The sequence below is a fragment of the Petromyzon marinus genome, chromosome 19, assembly GCF_048934315.1.
Source record: "Petromyzon marinus isolate PM22_M1 ecotype Great Lakes invasive population chromosome 19, UKy_Petmar_22M1.pri1.0, whole genome shotgun sequence".
NCBI lineage: Eukaryota > Metazoa > Chordata > Hyperoartia > Petromyzontiformes > Petromyzontidae > Petromyzon > Petromyzon marinus.
In genome coordinates, this window is record NC_133685.1 from 6,694,684 (window position 1) to 6,712,203 (window position 17,520).

Below are 17,520 nucleotides of genomic sequence, written 5' to 3' on the forward strand. Positions count from 1 at the left end.
CCTCGTGTCTGCTGTGTCTGTGAGCTGCTGTGTGTGTGCCGTGTCTGTGAGCTGCTGTGTCTATGAGCGGTGTTTGTGAGCTGCTGTGGCTGTGAGCGGTTTCTATTAGCTGTTGTGTGTATGCTGTGTCTGTGAGCTGCTGTGTGTATGCTGTCTGTGAGCGGTGTTTGTGAGCTGCTGTGTCTGTGAGCGGTATCTATGAGCTGCTGTATGTATGGGGTATCTGTGATCTTTGTCTTTGTATGCTGTACCTGTGAGCTGCTGTGTCTGTGAGCTGCTGTGTGTACGATACGGTTGTGAGCCGCCGTGTCTGTGAACCGCCGTGTCTGTGTACCGCCGTGTCTGTGAGCTGCTGTGTCTGTGAGCTGCTTTGTCTGTGAGCAGATGTGTGTACGATACGTCTGTGAGCTTCTGTGTCTGTGAGCTGCTGCGTCTGTGAGTCGCTGCGTCTGTTAACCGCCGTGTCTGTGAGCGGCTGTGTCTGCGCCGCGTCTCGGTATGTGTGTTGTTGCTGCTGTAGGCGCCGCCGCTGCTGCTGCAGTGGCGCTGAAGCCGAGGAAGAGTCGCAGGGCGGAGCCCAGATTCGCAAAGAAAAGAGAACCACAGAGCGTCGAGAAAACCACACACACACAGACAAACAAAGATCCCCCGTGTCGCCTTGATAGACTGTTGTGTGCCGTGCCGGCCACCGGACATAAAAGGATAGGTGGCAAGCACCACGCCCGGCCGCCTTTGTCTCCCGGGTGGCGATGTTTACACATCGCAGCAGGTACTCATTTGAGGCTGAGTCGACCTTGGAGAGGCCCAGGACCGGTTCAGATAATCGTCACTGGTTTTGGCAATGAGCGGGAATCGAACCCGTGTCGCCAGGTTCAAAGCGCAGCGCGCTAACCGCTACACTATCGCTCACACACTCACTCTCTCAGACAATCACGCTCTCATACTCACGTACCCATTCACTCACGCTCCCAGATGCTGACAATCACCCTCTAAGACACTCACTCGAGCACGATCTCACACTCACTCACCCTCTAAGAATGATCTCACTCACGCTCACGCCCGCAGACACACACTCATGCTCTCAGATACTCTCACTCACTCACTCTCACTGACTCACTGACACTCACTCTCTCAGACAACATAACGACAAAAGATCGCCCATGTAGCCTTAACAGACTGCTTCTAGCGAGCACCCATGAAGACCCACACGACACACGAAGGCTGACACGGCACACGGGTGGCCAGCACCACGCCCGGCTGCCTTTGTCTCCCTAGTGGCGATTTTACACACCGCACTAGTTACTAATTTGAGGCTGAGTCGATCTAGGGAATGCCCAGAACCGGTTCAGTCAATCATCACTGGTGTTGGTAGCCGTGAACGGAAATCGAACTCGGGTCGCCGGGTTCGAAGCGCAGCGCACTAACCACTATGCCACCTCTATCCCACTCTCTCAGAAACTCACTTTCCCAGACACTCACTCTCTCACACACTCTCTCTCTCTCTGAAACACTCACTCTCTCACACACTCTCTCTGAAACACTTACTCTCTCACTCACTCTCTCAGACACTCACTTTCCCAGACACTTTCTCACACACTCACTTTCTCACACACTCACTCTCTCACTCACTCTCTCACACACTCACTCTCTCACTTTCTCACTCTCTCAGACACTCACTCTCTCACTCACTCTCTCAGACACTAACTTTCCCAGACACTTTCTCACACACTCACTCTCTCACACACTCACTCTCTCACACACCCACTCTCACACTCCCTCTCTCACACACTCACTTTCTCACTCACTCTCTCAGACACTCACTCTCTCAGACACTCACTCTCTCACTCACCCTCTCAGACACTCACTTTCCCAGACACTTTCTCACACACTCACTCTCTCACACACTCACTCTCTCACTTACTTTCTCACACACTCACACTCTCACTCACTCTCTCACATACTCACTCTCTCACACACTCACTCTCTCACTCACTTTCCCAGACACTCTCTCACACACTCACTCTCTCACTCACTCACTCTCTCACTCACTCACTCTCTCACTCATTCTCTCAGACACTCACTCTCACACACTCACTCTCTCACACACTCACTCTCTCACACACTCACTCTCTCACACACCCACGCCCTCACAACTCACCGGGCAGAGCGCCGCAGCTCCACGCCGCCAGGAGGAGGAGAAGCGTCATCTCGGCGCGAGTCCCGCACTGAGACCTGCACTGAGGAGTCCCACACTGAGTCCCACGTTGAGACCCACACTGAGACCCACACTGAGGAGTCCCGCACTGAGGCCCACACGGAGTCCCACACCGAGACCCACACTGAGGAGTCCCGCACTGAGACCCACACTGAGGAGTCCCACACCGAGACCCACACTGAGGAGTCCCACACTGAGTCCCACACTGAGACCTGCACTGAGGAGTCCCGCACAGAGTCTCGCGGGGTGGGGGTTGGGGGTGGAGACGGGGTCCGGGAATACGGGGTTTGGGGGGGTACGGGAAAATGGGGTTTGGAGGGTAGGGGGAAGACAGGGGGTTTAAGGGAGACGGGGTTTGAGGGTCCAGGCGGAAGGGGGTCTATGGGAGTGGGGTGAGGGAACGGAGACCGGGGAGAAGGGGTTCTGGGAGAAGGGGGATGAGGGATAACGGGTGCCGGGAGACAGGGTTTAGTGCCACTGGGGTTAGGGAGAAAGGCTTCCGGGAGAAGGGGTTAAGGGAGACAGACGGAAGAGGCCGGGGTGCGGGTTCCGTCCGTGCAGGTGCCGAGCGAGGAGAGGCAGCAGCAGCAGCAGCGGGGCCCGCGCCGTGCCGCAGTCCGCGAGGAGGAGGAGGTGCTGATGCTGATGATGCCGCTGCTGCTGCTGCTGCTGAGATCCACCGTGCACGCGCGGGGCGCAGCTCGAGTCGGCGCGTCCGCGTGTTTTTGCTGAGTAATGCTTTTCCGCAGAATCACAGAGCTTGCAATTCACAGCTCACACAGCCCGTACATCTCACAGCGCTCACGTCTCACAGAGATCACGTCTCACACCTCTCACAGCTCACATCTCACACATCTCACACAGCTCACACGTCTCACACATCTCACACATCCCACACAGCTCTCACAACTCTCACAACTGACATAGCTCACCTTTCTCACAGCTCACATTTCACATCTCACATTTCACGTCTCACACATCTCTCAGGGCTCACATCTCACATCTGACCCATCTCTCACATATCTCACAACTCTCACATCTCAAACAGCCCACATCTCACACATTTGCCATCTCTCACATCTCACACATTTCACATCTCACACAGCCCACATCTCACACATTTGCCATCTCTCACATCTCACACATTTCACATCTCACACAGCCCACATCTCACACATTTCACATCTCGCACATCTCTCGCAGCCCGACAAACATCTCTCACTGTAGCCAGCCTCATGACCGTGTTGCTAAGCGATACGCTGCGGTGCCTCCGTGCCGTGGTAAGCTGCTGCTGTGTAAGCACTCGGCAATACCCCCGCCCCACCCCCGGCCACTATCACCATCATCGTCGTCACAGAGGCGCGAGCAGGTCCACCCTCGCTGCAGTGCATTCCCGGGCCCCGCTCCACGGCGTCCCTGTGATTAGCGCGCAGGGTGAGCGGCAAAAAAAAAAAAACTCCGCTCTCAAACGCCCGCAGTGGAACCGCAGCGACGGCACTCGCCAAGGCATTATTTGCCTGCTCTGAATAAGGGCCGTGCTTCGAAACGTCTTGAATGACAAATACCATCAGCAGCAGCAGCAGCAACAGCAGCCACGGTCAAACGACTGCTGGTGGAGGGCCTACCTAAGCCGGGTCTCGATGTCTCGCGATGTTAATCCACCTTGCAGCTGTACACGGGCTATGTGTTTGTTTGCACGTTCACCACAAGTGCGTGTGGTTAATGCAGACTGTATTCCCTGCAAAAAGGCATCTGTTTGGCGTTTGAACGTCTTAACACCTCTTGTTTAATTTCCAGAAAGGGAAAAAAAACCTATTCTTCTTTTTTTACTTAAAACTTTCGTGACTGCAGTAATTCATATTCTATGGCCCTTTCGGTAAAGTCACGTAGATAGAAATAATAAAAAAAATAAAAAAATTAAGTGACTAAATATATCACGACGTTTCGATCGCAATACAAGCAGTCGTCATCAGGAACAGGAGAGAACCTATTATTATGATTCGTCTTACTTTGATACCGGCAAAAAGGGTCCCATGATATTTGTGTGTTTATTTTGATGTCCTTGCCCCCGCACATCCGAGTATCACGGTTGGCTGAGTACGGTGCGAAGGAAGTTCAACAGCTGATCTCATTGCTCCATCCCCCCCCGCCGCCTCGTCGGTGGACGTCCTCTCGTGCGCGTTGTGTTCCTGCCCGCCACTTTTTTTTGTGTTTGACCACCGGGCCCATATCGCCATCTCTTCTAGCAACGACGTGCCCTTGCCAAGCGGCTTAGACGGTGCCTTTAATCTGCGTGTCTCTCCATCCATGCGTTCCTCGCTGTTTTCCTCAATGTCTTTGACACGCCAATGTATCCCGCTAACTTTTTTTTGCGCACTTTTCAGTTTTCCTTCCATTTGTTGTTGTTGTTGTTGTATTCAGTGATCGTGTTTTTTTTTGTTTGTTTGAGCCACGCTTTCAGCAGGTACTATCGCACGGATACAAAACCTTCCTGCTCAGGCACATCACTCCGTTACCTTTCAGCGCCAGTCAAGTCCAGCTTTCCAAATCATGTATTGTCTGTCTCATGAAACTCCACGCAATCACCACAAGCAATGACGCGCCATCCACATGCAACCACACGCAGTCCCTAACAACCACACGCAACTACGTATGAACCACATGTCAGCACACGCAACCACACGCAATCACAAGTAATTGCGCACCATCGCATGCAACCACACGCAATCTCATGCAACTACACGCAATCACCACAAGCAATGACGCGCCATCCACATGCAACCACAACAAATTGCTCACAACCACACGTAACCACACACAATCACAAGCAATTGCTTACAAGTACACGCAACTATGTATAAACCACATGCCATCACACGTAATTACGAACCACCACATGCAACCACACGAAATCGTTCGCAACCGCATGCAACCACACACAACCACACGCAATAACAATCAATTGCACACCACGCCTTTCGACCACACACAAACGCTCGCAAACCACAAGCAACCAGTCACAGCACACACAACCACAGAGAACGGTTCATTATTGATGTTTCGTAATAATTTGTACTTTAAAAGGTTTAATTTAATGTTGCGCAATGAAACATGTTTTGCGATTAAAAATATATTTATACTCCCACCACAAAAAAGCAACTCTTCCTCCCAGAAAGGAATACAATTGACGGCGAAAATAATTGCGAACGGTTAATTTAGCGGAATGGTTTGTTAATGTTTGATATAAAAAAAAAAACTAAAAATTGTGGGGTATTAAATAAATCCAGCTTTGATGGGCCACCGAAACCCAGGCGACGTCTGTGAATACATTGAGATTAGCCGCATCACTTTAATGCATGCGATCCTTGTGATTATCATTTGCCGTTCACTTTGTAAAAATGTTCAGTGCTTCTTGAAAATTAATACTGTAAATGTGTTTTCAACAAAAGGTGACAACTCATTCCGCGTGTTTAAGATGCTACATGTATATAGGTTGGCGCCACGGTGGCGAAATGTTAACTACCTCGCCTGGTATACAGGAGGTCGTGGGTTCTATCCCAACTCTGACGCCTGTATATTTAGAGTTTTCATGTTCTCCCTGCGGTCGTGTGGATTTTTCTCCGGCTCCTGTTTTTTCCTTCCACATCTAGAAGCATGCGTTTAGATTATTTAGCTGCTATAGATTTCCACGCCATAAGCCACTTAGTTTTTGTGGCCAGATCGCTTCTGAAAAATAGCTAATAGCTCAGTGGGCTTTACCTGGTAAATAAAAGTTTAGTTTTAGTTTAGATCGCTTTCTGTCCACTCGCGTGAAAGGGGCTAGTCTGGTCTCCGATGACTTTATCTCTGTGAATGACGCTCGGACAATTCGCCTGGTCTCTAAGAGGAAGGTCAGATTTAAGAAGTCGATGGGTTTCATCATAAGACAACATCCACGTGTGCTGGGATATATCCTGGCATCGTGGCGGCGTGACACGTGGAGTGTAAGCCGGACCCATGCGTCCGTCCAGCTCGAGATTCTCATTCATATCTCATTCACCCGCACACCGGCCCCTTAACCCTCAACAGCCCACGTGCGGCACGCTCAGCTCCAGCGCAATAATAAATTAAATTTTATTTTGTGCTGTTTTGTTTCCGTGTTGGTTTAGTTTATTTAAAATGTTGTCCACTCGTTTAGCATCAATGGAACACGAGGACAATGCGGCTTAGCGGTAGAGCGAGCGACTCGCAATCAGAAGATTGCAAGTTCAAAGCCTGGTAGGGGGTAGACTCAGCGCATCATCCATCCCAAGGTCGATAAAATATATACCACTTTGTGGGCAAGTCAACAGTGGTTGTCCTATGGATAAATTCGCCCCCGTCAAAGGAATGTTGAATTTCTAGCACAGCCTCAGATGAACACTGATTCAATGTTCATTTGAGCAGGAAATCACTTTCCCTTTTGTCTTTAATGCGATTGCATCTCAAGACGCCGTAGGCAGGCGAGTCTGAATGTTTCGAACCAGCGCAGCTGTTCCTTCAAAGGTGTCGACGTTTCGCAACCCATAGCGAAGGGAGGGTATGACTGTGACAAAGAAATTCTGGAGCTTTGTATGGAGAAGATTCGATGGGTCTCCTTGCCAATATGGATATCCACGTCTATGGAAGAGAGAGAGCGGTAGTCGCTCACAGGCAGAGGGAAATGAAAGTACTTGAGCCTGGACTTCAACAGAGGCAGGGAGTCAACAGCAGGGACGACAGGGGGATAGGACTTTCAAGCATTGAAGCCAGCAGAAGAGAACGAGCGACATCCCAATGCCAGCTGCAGGCTTCTCCGGAAAGCCTTGGTTGCTGGTCAAATGATAAGATGTGGAGGGGCCTTGATCCAGCAGTCGATTGATGAAGGGATGCACATGAAACAAAAGCAACACGATGACCAGTGGTATTCTACATGTAGCCACTTTGAAGATGTGTGTTTGTGCTCTATTGTGTGTACGATCACAAATCAATCTTTAATTAAGTCGAAAGACTAAGTTATAGTGCCGCGCCGATTACCATCTCTTAAAGGAAAGCGTGGTGATCTAGGAACAGGTTTGCATGTTTGGTGACCCTTTATGTGAGGCCTTGGAGGGAGCGGAAACCCCTCAGCTCAGACAAACATCACGGGGCAAGGTGGGGATCGACCCTGCTGGGGCTGCAGTCCCTCGGATATCTGACGAAGTGAAGGGCGATCGGGAGCCAGAGACGAGTTAAAGCACTGGGCCAGAGATGACCTCCCAAGTGAACTGCTGAAGGAGGGTGGTGATTGTGTTCAGGCTAGCCTATGTGACATCATTAGAACTCTCTGGTCCACAGGATGGGTTCTGCAAGTTTGGAAAGAAGGGCGACCACGTTGATTGTAACAACTACCGGGGCATCTCTCTCCTCAGTGTACGTGAAAGTGCCTCGCAAGGATTCACTGTATCACAAAAAAACATTTTTTGTTCCTGGGTAGTAAGTGATATTTCCTTTTTGCTTATGCCTCAAACAGTACAGAAAATGGCTATTATTCCCCACAAACTTTGCTTTTGTGACCAGGACAGTCATATTTTGAAATGTACCTATTTTCAATCAGAAAACGTTTGCATTTGTGTCTTTCGTTCACATAAAGTCCTGGCCACAAAAGCAAAATTTGTGGGGAATAATAGCCATTTTCTATACTTTTTAGGTATAAGAAATTAAAAAACAACACTTAGCACCGGTACCCAGGAACAAAAAGTGTGTTATATTGTGAATTATTCAACATCGCCATGGTAGGCACGCGCACGAGAGGATTGCGGAGCCCCAATGTTGATTTAGACCCGGACGGTCCTGCACGGATGCCATATTCTTCTCTCCGACTGCTACAGCAAAGGTGTAGGGAATTTCAACAAAACCTACAGTACATCTTTGCTTAATTGTTATGGTGAATACCTAAAATGGCATCAATAGGCCACGGCTTTTGGGATTGTTGTTCGTCACGATTTTGGGGTCCCTGAACCTCTGCTCGTAATCATTAAAACACCTTCATGATAATCGACAAGCCCAGGTAATTTGCGTTGCCAGGAGTCAGGGCCATTTCCTGCACAGGTGCGGTCAAGGGATGGCTCCCTACTTGTCAACCGTGCAGTAGATGATCCCAACAAGTTCTGCTTACTATGCCGAGTTAATGACTCTACTGCTGAATCTGCAGCATACTCCTAAGAGACGGGGCTTTAACCATCAGCCCCACAAAAACAAAGCACCTGCCCCGGGTATTTTATGGAATCAAAATACACCCCGAACGCCCCATGATTGATGGAATTGTGAAGTGGAGGCGTTTTCATACGCGAGAGTGGTGCGCTTATGACCAGCTCCGTTTTGGCAGCGGACGTGGCACTTCCACGTCGTCCGAGCGGCATGTCTCATCACCAGTGGCGTAGCGCTGAGTTTGCGCAGAGGCGAGTGTGAGTGAGGTGCAATGTGCAGGGGGCCACGGGGACGGATGACTTGCCAGACCGTCAGTCATCTCAGTAAAGCCACTCGGCACAGCAGTTCACCCGTGACACTCTGTCGCGTCTGCCCCGTGATCTCACGCCAACACTTTCCAGTGACGGCATCACGGTGCACCTAGCCTGGTTAAAATCGCCGGGGTAACATCACCATCGCTGCGGCTGTTTATGTTTAACTGTCGCCGTGTGCCCGGAGCGGTGGCGAAGTGGTCAGCGTGCTGCGCTAAGCACACTTGAGTGTGGCGATGTGCAGTAAACATCACTACTGGGGAGACAAAGGCGGTCCGGCGTGGTGCTGGCCACCCACAGTGCCGTCCTTCGCAGCAACTTGCCCCTTTAATCTGTTCGAGGCTACACGGGGGACCTTTGTCTGTGGCGCGTCGCGTGGCGATGCAGATTCTGGGGCCCCCGCGGGTGGCAATGCAGATTCTGGGGCCACGGCGCGTGGCGATGCAGATTCCGTCCCCCCCCCCCGCGTCTCGATGCAGATTCCGGGGCCCGCGCGTGGGGATGCAGGTTTTGGGGCCACGCGCGTGTCGATGCAGATTTAGGGGGCCCCGTGCACAGCTATGCAGGTTTCGGGGCCGCGCGCGTGTCGATGCAGATTCCGGGGACCCCCCCCCCCCGTGCGTGTCGATGCAGATTCCGGGGGCCCCGTACGCGGCTATGCAGGTTCCGGGGCCACGCGCGTGTCGATGCAGATTCCGGGGGCCGCGTGCGTGTGGCGAGGATGGCGGCAGCGGCTGCTGCGTGCACGCTGAGGCTGGCGCCGCGCAAGGACAGCTTCCTGAGCGTCCCCTCCTGCCTGGCGCACAGCCTGCACCTGCAGCAGGTGCGCCCGCAGCTGCCTGTGGCTGTGTGTTGTGCTGCGCGCACGCGCGTGTGCGCGCCCTATCGGCACTTGCCTCAACAGTCTGTTAAGGTTATACGGGGGATCTTTGTGTGCGGAGCTCGTGTGTGTGTGTGGTTAGCACAGTAAGGGGGGCACAGGTGGTGCATCGGCCAGTCATCTCAGTCGACCCGTGGCACCTGCTGGGTCTGCCCCGTGACCTCCCTGCCAGCGGGCGCGTTCGACACTTCACGTGGTGGCCTCAAGGTGCACGTGGCCTGGCACAAGCGCCGTGGTGACTTCACCGAAACTTAATGGTGAACTGCGATTGTTGTGCATGGAGGGGGCTAAACGAGCACGAACGCGGGCTGGAAAAGAAATGGGAGTGATGGCGGTACTGGAGGATGTGAAGCTGAGTGGACTTGGCCGAAGACTGGGGCGGTTAAGAGGCCTTCGCCCTCCAACCACCCCCAACAGCACACGGGGGAGGGCTAAGAGGAGCGACGCTCACAGCAGCGAGCCGCACGTTGGCACCTACAATTGGCACGTGCTGTGCGAAAGAAGTTCAACATGCATACGTAGGTGCCACAGCCATCTCTGCCAGTCAACCCATAGCGCCTGGGTCTGTCCCCCGGTGACTTTTCAGCGAGCCTTCGACACTTCACGCGACATTGGCGTGCACCTCACCTGGCACTAGGCGCCGTGGCGGCTCTTGTTGTTGTGGAGCTGGGTAACAGTGTGGGGGGCTAACTGGCCCAATCGCTCCATATACGAAGCACCAGCATTGGCGCACCGTGACGCCGCGGTGCCTCGGTATAGACATGCGGATTTATACTGGTAGGAACCTCCTGGTTACACCAGCAGCCCACAGGGGATTCTTGTGTCCGTCCGTCCGTCGTGAATCCAAAAATGGGAGGGGTGGGGCTGGGTGGAGAGGGGCTGGGTGGGGTGGGGCTGGGTGGGGTGGGGCTGGGTGGGGAGGGGCTGGGTGGGGAGGGGCTGGGTGGGGAGGGGCTGGGTGGGGAGGGGCTGGTCACCCCGTGGTGCCCTTATAAAACTCAACGTTTAACCTACTCACGCCGGCTTGTGCCCGCCCTCACAGTCGGTACAATTGGCAAGGTTGAGGTGGGGGGGGCCCTGATCGGAGGTTAGCATGAAGCGCGATTGTCATCGGCGTGGGTGCGATTGTGTTTATGCCGCGACTGTCAAATGAGGCGACCGATTGGGGGAGATGTAGACGGAGAAACATGGAGGACCCCAGGGACTTATCCCTGGGGGACAGCTGCAGCGGACGTGACGACTTGGCTTGAGGACACCATCCAGCCTGGACGTAAGAGACCTGTCGGAGAGAAAGAGTGAGATAAAGACGTGAGCTGCCGAAGGACTCTGGGGCTGAATGCGAAAATCAGGTTTTCCCACCACCGTTCAATCAACATTTTGTGCTTCACAAGTTTCAAAGGCAGCAGATATTCCGAGGGTGATTGGAGTAACTGTGAAAAAAGGAAACGATGAAAGCTAAAACGTTATCAAATTTACTTGACAAGTGCAGTTCTCGGTAGAATGGGCTGGGTGGTAGGCGGACTTGAAAGGGGAGGGAAATATTGGTGGATTAAGTGATGTGATCTTTAATTTTGACAAGTGCGAGGCACTCGAGAAGCTTGGAGATGGTTGATGAGTCAGTGATGGGGGGGGGTGGGGGTGGTAGTTTGAAGGGTCATCGGGGTTGGAGCCAAGGTTTCTTTAGTAGGAGTGTCACTTGGCCCGATTTAAGTGATGGACGGTAACCACCGGACTGGAAGGAGCAATTGGCAATATGAAAAACCAGAATTGCAAATGTATCAGAGCAATGCTTGAAAGTGCTGGCAGGTAAGAGGTCCACGGGAGAGGTTTTAATTGTGGAGATTAGGTTCATTGTTGAGAATCTCTTGGTATGTGACAGGTAAGAGGAGAGTGTAAAGTGAAGGTCAAAAGAATGACAGCCGAAAGAGACATCCCGATGGTGCAGGCAATGCTGGGGAGTTTGTCTCTTAGAAATCTGTTACATTTGAGAGCAAGTGGAGGGTCGGCCTGGCTCTTGCACGTGGTCACCACCGGTTTTTGATGGAAAACAGCATTTAAGTGCAGACCAGAGTTGACGTGGGTGGTTGGCTGCAGGGATGATGCGTTAATTGTTTTGTGAAGCGCATGAGGCCTTGATGACATCGATGGCTTTGCTGAGTGTAGACGCAACGGCTGCAGCCGAGAGTCACATGGTTGCCTATCAAATTACCCTCATGACCAACCAGCTTTGAATGGTTCTCCACCTTCCAATCGGATTGAGCGGCCTGCGTCATCTTCCCATGTGATTGCTCACCAGTGAGAGTCTTGTGTGTGCTATTTGAACTCACAAGCAATCAGATCCTGTGGGCGTTTATTTACTTACTAATAGGGTTTGCCTCTCGGTGAGTGCCTTACACATGTGATACATTTGTTTTATGTGGATTGCTGTTTGCCGCTGGACAATGGTCCATTGTGGACGGAATTTATCGAACTCGCCGAAGCATTTGTTTATTGTGCAGTTTTGTGTTTTTTTTGTATTCTGTACTTTGAGCAGGGCCACGTGGTTGTGATGAGCTGGGGCACAGGACAGGAGGCCTTCCTGGGCTGGCTGTGCCAGGGCCTGGCTGCACAGCACGACCAAATGGTGGAAATTGGTACCACCGTGGCTTTCCACCTGAACCTACGCGACGGTCAAGAGGTAACTCTTCTCGCCCTGAGATCCTAACATTTGCACACATCGTCGACTCCGGGATGAATGAAGACATTGGGCCGGCCAACGCTTTCTAACAACGCCACGCCGCCTCGCCATCACGCCTGTGGGTGTCCCACCCCCGAGTCTACCAACCGTGTGTGGCCATCTTCATGCCTGTGGCTACCACCCCCGAGTCCACCAACCACGTGTGGCCATCCCCACGTGTGTGGGTCCCACCCCCGAGTCCACCAACCGCGTGTGGCCATCTCCACGCATGTCTCTGTAACTTGCCCTCATTTTGATGGCACCTGTACCACAGCCGTCGCAACTCCCCTGCTCTTGATTATACCTACAATGCTTTCCTGCCATGTTTATATTTCAAACGTGCAAAGTTGCTACGTTCTTTGGCCTGCAATTTAATTACAATAAGAAAAATAATCGTAATAAATGAGTACATTTGGTATTCGTGACATTCTTATAGCGCTGCGCTATCAAGAAGGAAGGCGCTATGTTTCACAGACAGTCTGCAGTAAATTTCGATTTAAAGCTTTCGTGACTGCAAGGATTCATCTTCTTTGGTTCTTTCGGTAAAGTCACGTAGAATGAGAGTAAAATAATAAATTGATAAAATAAAATAACACAATAATATTCTCACGACGTTTCGGCCACAACACAAGCGGCCTTCATCAGGTGAAGGGACGAGACTGTCTGGAGGACAGCGCTGGAGTGAGAAAGCCACGCTGAGATCACGCCCTTTAAGCTGTGTGAGAAGAAACAAAGCGCCTTGACAAAGGAATTAGCATATAGAAGTTGCAACAGCAGAGGCTAGTGTAAATGCGGTTGGTATATTACCTTAGAGTCGCGGCATCTCTTCAGAAAAGGTGAGAGACTCGAATAGTTGAGCCTTCTTATCCCGGAGTATGTTGAATGATCTTAAGGTGGTGTGGAATCCCTCTCCATAGAGGCGGTTAAATTTCATCTCGATATTTTGATTTAAAGCTTTCGTGACTGCAGTAATTCATATTCTTAGCTCTTTCGGTAAAGTCACGTTGAAGGGAAACAATAAAATAATAAAATATATATAAAACAATAAAAATTCTCACGACGTTTCGACCATAACACAAACGGTCGTCATCAGGTGCGTTGGTTTGCATAAATTTATGTATTTATAAACGGTGTATTTATTTATTTATAAAAAAACGTCAGCGCCACGCACAGCGATTTGGCAGTTTATTTAGAAGGACTAGTCCATCTATGTTTTGAAAAGAGGAGGGGGGAGATGAAAAATTAATGTATGCTGTCTGAAAGCCACTGTAAGCGTGAACAATCAATTAAGACCTGAAATAGTTTATCAAATCTTTCCAATGATTGCTAAGCCAGAATCCATCTTCTCGGTTGAAATTGTCTCTGTGCTTGTATATGTGGATAGCCTCATGAACGAATCTCTCGTGGTAGCCAGATGGCTTACAAAGAACCTCTGTCTTGGAAAAGTCAATGTCATGTGAGCCTACTGAATTATAACAATGATCTGCCACGGCCGAGGTGTTGGTCCTACCGTGTTTAAGGTCTGCTTTGTGTTCACGAATGCGGTCCGAGACATGGCGTTTGGTTTCTCCAATGTAACTACTACCACAGAGGCAACTTAGTTTGTAGACACCAGGGTACTGTATGTCCGGAATCACATCTTTTACAGACGGAACCAGATCACGGATTTTATGTAATGTGTTGAAACGGACCTGGATCTTGTGTTTATTCAAGATTTTGGAGATCTTTTTTGTGATCCCTGCAATGTAGGGTAAAGTGATGGTTTTGAAAGGCTCCTCAAGAGGGTCCTTCTTCATGGTTTGAGTGATAGCTTTGCGGATTGTATAGTCGGAGTAACCATTAGCCTTAAGAGCTTGGTGTACATGCTTGAGTTCACTGCCTATGTGTTCCTGGTCGGATATGCATTGGGCTCTATGATACAGAGTCTTGATGAGAGAATTCTTCTGTGATGGATGGTGGTGGGAATCCGGTTTCAGATAAGCATCCGTATGGGTAGCTTCCTGTAGACAGAGTGGCTCATTGAACCATCAGGTCTCTTTTTAATTAGGACATCCAAAAAAGGTAGCTTGCCATCTTTTTCGACTTCCATGGTAAATCTGATGGCTGGGTGTATGGAATTGATGTGGTCGAAGAATTGGTCTAGAGCAGGCCGGCCATGTGGCCAGATGACAAAAGTGTCATCCACGTACCTCTTCCATAAGGTTGGGCGCAGAGTGGCAGTCTGGATGGCGTCAGTCTCAGATTTCTCCATGAAAATGTTAGCTATAACCGGAGATAGGGGGGAGCCCATTGGGGTGCCCTCAGTTTGTTTGTAGAAAGTTCCATTCCAAGTGAAGTATGTATTGGTTAAACAGTGTCTCACCAGGGGGGGTACCTCAGTGTTTAGTCCTTGATGAACCGGGTCTTCAATGATTGCGATGGTGTCAGGTACAGGAACTTTGGTGAATAAGGAAACTACATCAAAACTGACAAGCAGGTCGTCTGGGGACAGGGAAATACCCTTGATTGTCGATACCAGGTGAGTAGAATTTTGTACCGCAGAGGTGGTCTTTCCAGTGAAAGGACGCAGGATTTCAGACAAAAAACGAGCCAGTTTGTGGGTGGGGGAGTTGATAGTAGAGACGATGGGACGAAGGGGTGTATCTACTTTATGTATTTTTGGTAAGCCGTATAATCTTGGTGGCCTGGCAGCAGAAGGTTTCAACGAAAACTGTTTAGATTGATCAATTAATGCGGTTGAATCAGAAATTATTTTGTTGGTTTGTGTGACGAGGCTGTTGGTGGGATCTCTTTTTATTTTTGTATAACTACCATCGTCGAGTAATTCTTTAATTTTGTTGTTGTTGTATTCTATTTTATCCATGATGACAGTAGCATTGCCCTTGTCAGCTGAGAGGACTACAATATCATCCCTCTTTTTTATTTATATAATTCAAAACGCTCATCTTTGCTGAGGTTGCTAGCTGGCATCTTAGCGTTTTTGAGGGTTGCAGCGATTTCAGATCTAGCTACGTCTGCAGCGATGTGACCCAGGCCCCTGAGAGCAACGTCTACTTGGGCAATTATATCATTAACTGGTATGTGTTTAGGTGTGACTGCAAAGTTCGATATCTCACTTTCTCTCTGTTTCTATCTGTTTCTCGATTCCTCTGTCCCTCTTCTACCTCTCCCTTCCTGTATATTCCTCTCCTCCCTGCACTATATCTAACCCACTTTCCGCCCCCCATCTCTCTCCCTGTTTCTCTCTCTCACCTTTCACCCTCGCGCTCCTCATTTCCACCTCTCCCTTTCCCGTCTGAATCTCTCTTGCTGTCCCTAATCTTCCCTCCTGCTGTTTGTCACTTTCCTTCGCTGTCCTCGTTCCGTTTTGCTTTCTCGCTTTCCTCGCCGTTACACACTCTTTCACCCTCTTTTCCGCCCCTGTCCGCAATGTTACTCTCGGTTTCTTCTTCCCTCTATCTCCCTCCGATATATATCCTTCCCTCAACTCCCTCCTCTTTTTCCTCTGTCACATCTGTGTGGGTCCGTCTGTGTCCGTCTTTCCTCCCTCCTTGACTCTTGGTGGGCCTGTATATGTATTTCTGCTGACTTTGTACCTCGTATTTGTTCACTCTGTCTATGCTGGTATGTGCAATCCAGAGGTTGAACACGAAATTTAACACTCTTCTGAAATTCGTGGTCTGCCAGGAAGTGTCTAACTGTGTTGTTTGCCTGACTGGTTGTGCTTCACGTAATTTTTTTTAGGTTTGTTGAATTCTCGTCTCACATCTTCTTGTTGTATTTACCTCCGTGATTTGTTCTTGACACCTGATGAAGATCGCTTGCGTTGTGATCGAAACGTCGTGATTGTTTTTTGTTTTAATATAATTTTATTGTATTTCTACATACATGACTTTCCCGAGAAAACCAATGAGTAATTTTATGCAGTCACGAAAGCTTTAATTCTTTATTAGTGCTGTGGTGTTGAAATTGTGTGAAAGAACCATGCACGCTCTTACTTAATATTTAATTCCCAGTGTTGAGTAAAGATAAGACGAGAGAGTTCATAATCTGGGATGCATAAATTTAACAACGCACGCACAGACACGTTCAACATCGCAGTACAATAGCCTTATCAAGACCACCAGCTCAAAAGAGCTGGATGTGTGGCCATTTTCCCACCGTTTAGGCCACCGACTGGAAGAGTTGAGAAAACGTGGCCACCTCAACAAGAGGCAACGGTGAAACAAAGACGGAGCTGTACGTGCAGTGCTGCACACCCTTTGTGTGTATATTTGTTTCCAGCCTGCATTTATGTGATGCGTCTTCTCGTCACTGACAGATTTAAACGACCTAGGACACAGTTGGGAATGCCTCGTGTTTACAAGACGTGCACTTTAAGCACAGTTTACACCACGTGACCCCACAATTCCCACTTGGTCAAGTTGAGTTTATGTTCGCAAAATATACTCACTATCGTTTATGGAGACTCGACGTGCGTTACAGTGCATGTGTATATTGTCACCCGTCTTGGTTTTGCGTTGCTTTTTCTGCGTGGCTCAGCGGCAGAGCGCGTGGGAAGGTTGTTTGTTCAAACCCTCGTTGCGGCGTTGACTCGGCCCATCAATCCCACGGGGTCGTTAAAATGAGTTCCACTTTGTGGGGAAATCAACAGTGGTCATCCTATAGATAATAGGCGCCCCTGCCATAGCAATGTGGACTTTGCACCATTGGCACAGGGCTGTTAAACGCGAGACGATCACCAATGCCTCAATGCACTCGCAAATCGCTGACATGGTGTTGATTTACGTTTCCCGGTGTCTTCCCAGGTACTGCTGACAGTGCTCAGAGACGTCCCCTCCTGCCAGCAGGTTTTACTGGAGCCTTTAACCTTGGACGATTGGGAAATCTTGGTAAGTGAAGTTTAAATTTACAAATCGATTTGAAATGCACATAATGCAATGCAATGAAGTGTTTTTTTTTTACAAACACTCACTTCTTCGCGTGGCTGATGTTGACGTCGAGCAACGGCTGTGATTCTACATTGAGGTGCTTTAATGATCCAGCTGATTGCGTCAGGAGTAGCTTCCCAGTTCATCGGTGTGGCGATGCCTCCCGCTTGGTGTTGGTGAATTGGGCGTTGAGTCGTTGTACGTTCCGCGGTTCTGTTCTGGGTGACCACAGTCTCCGCACACCGCAGAGTTTTTAATTTTCCATTCAGTGCATCGTGTCC

The 17,520-nt window shown here is 49.9% G+C and overlaps 2 protein-coding genes across 5 annotated transcripts in view; one reads left to right on the forward strand and one right to left on the reverse strand.

Moving 5' to 3' along the window:
* The window catches only part of LOC116943739 (disintegrin and metalloproteinase domain-containing protein 11-like), a 79,312-nt gene extending 75,668 nt beyond the window's left edge, over positions 1-3,644 (reverse strand). Inside the window, exon 1 of one of the 3 annotated variants that reach the window (XM_032956860.2) lies at positions 2,159-3,644. In XM_032956860.2, coding sequence (XP_032812751.1) covers positions 2,159-2,207 — 49 coding nt within the window. In that variant the 5' untranslated portion in view covers positions 2,208-3,644. Of the gene's footprint in view, positions 1-251; positions 2,125-2,158 lie in introns of those variants that run through there. The other 2 variants (XM_032956861.2, XM_076068113.1) reach the window with 2 other exon arrangements.
* A 5,684-nt stretch (positions 3,645-9,328) lies between these two features.
* PEX1 (peroxisomal biogenesis factor 1) overlaps positions 9,329-17,520 on the forward strand; it is a 59,838-nt gene continuing 51,646 nt past the window's right edge. The window contains exons 1-3 of one of the 2 annotated variants that reach the window (XM_032956852.2): positions 9,329-9,535; positions 12,126-12,269; positions 17,117-17,200. In XM_032956852.2, the coding sequence (XP_032812743.1) occupies positions 9,434-9,535; positions 12,126-12,269; positions 17,117-17,200 (330 nt within the window). In that variant the 5' untranslated portion in view covers positions 9,329-9,433. The remainder of the gene's footprint in view (positions 9,536-12,125; positions 12,270-17,116; positions 17,201-17,520) is intronic. The other variant, XM_032956853.2, reaches the window with a different exon arrangement.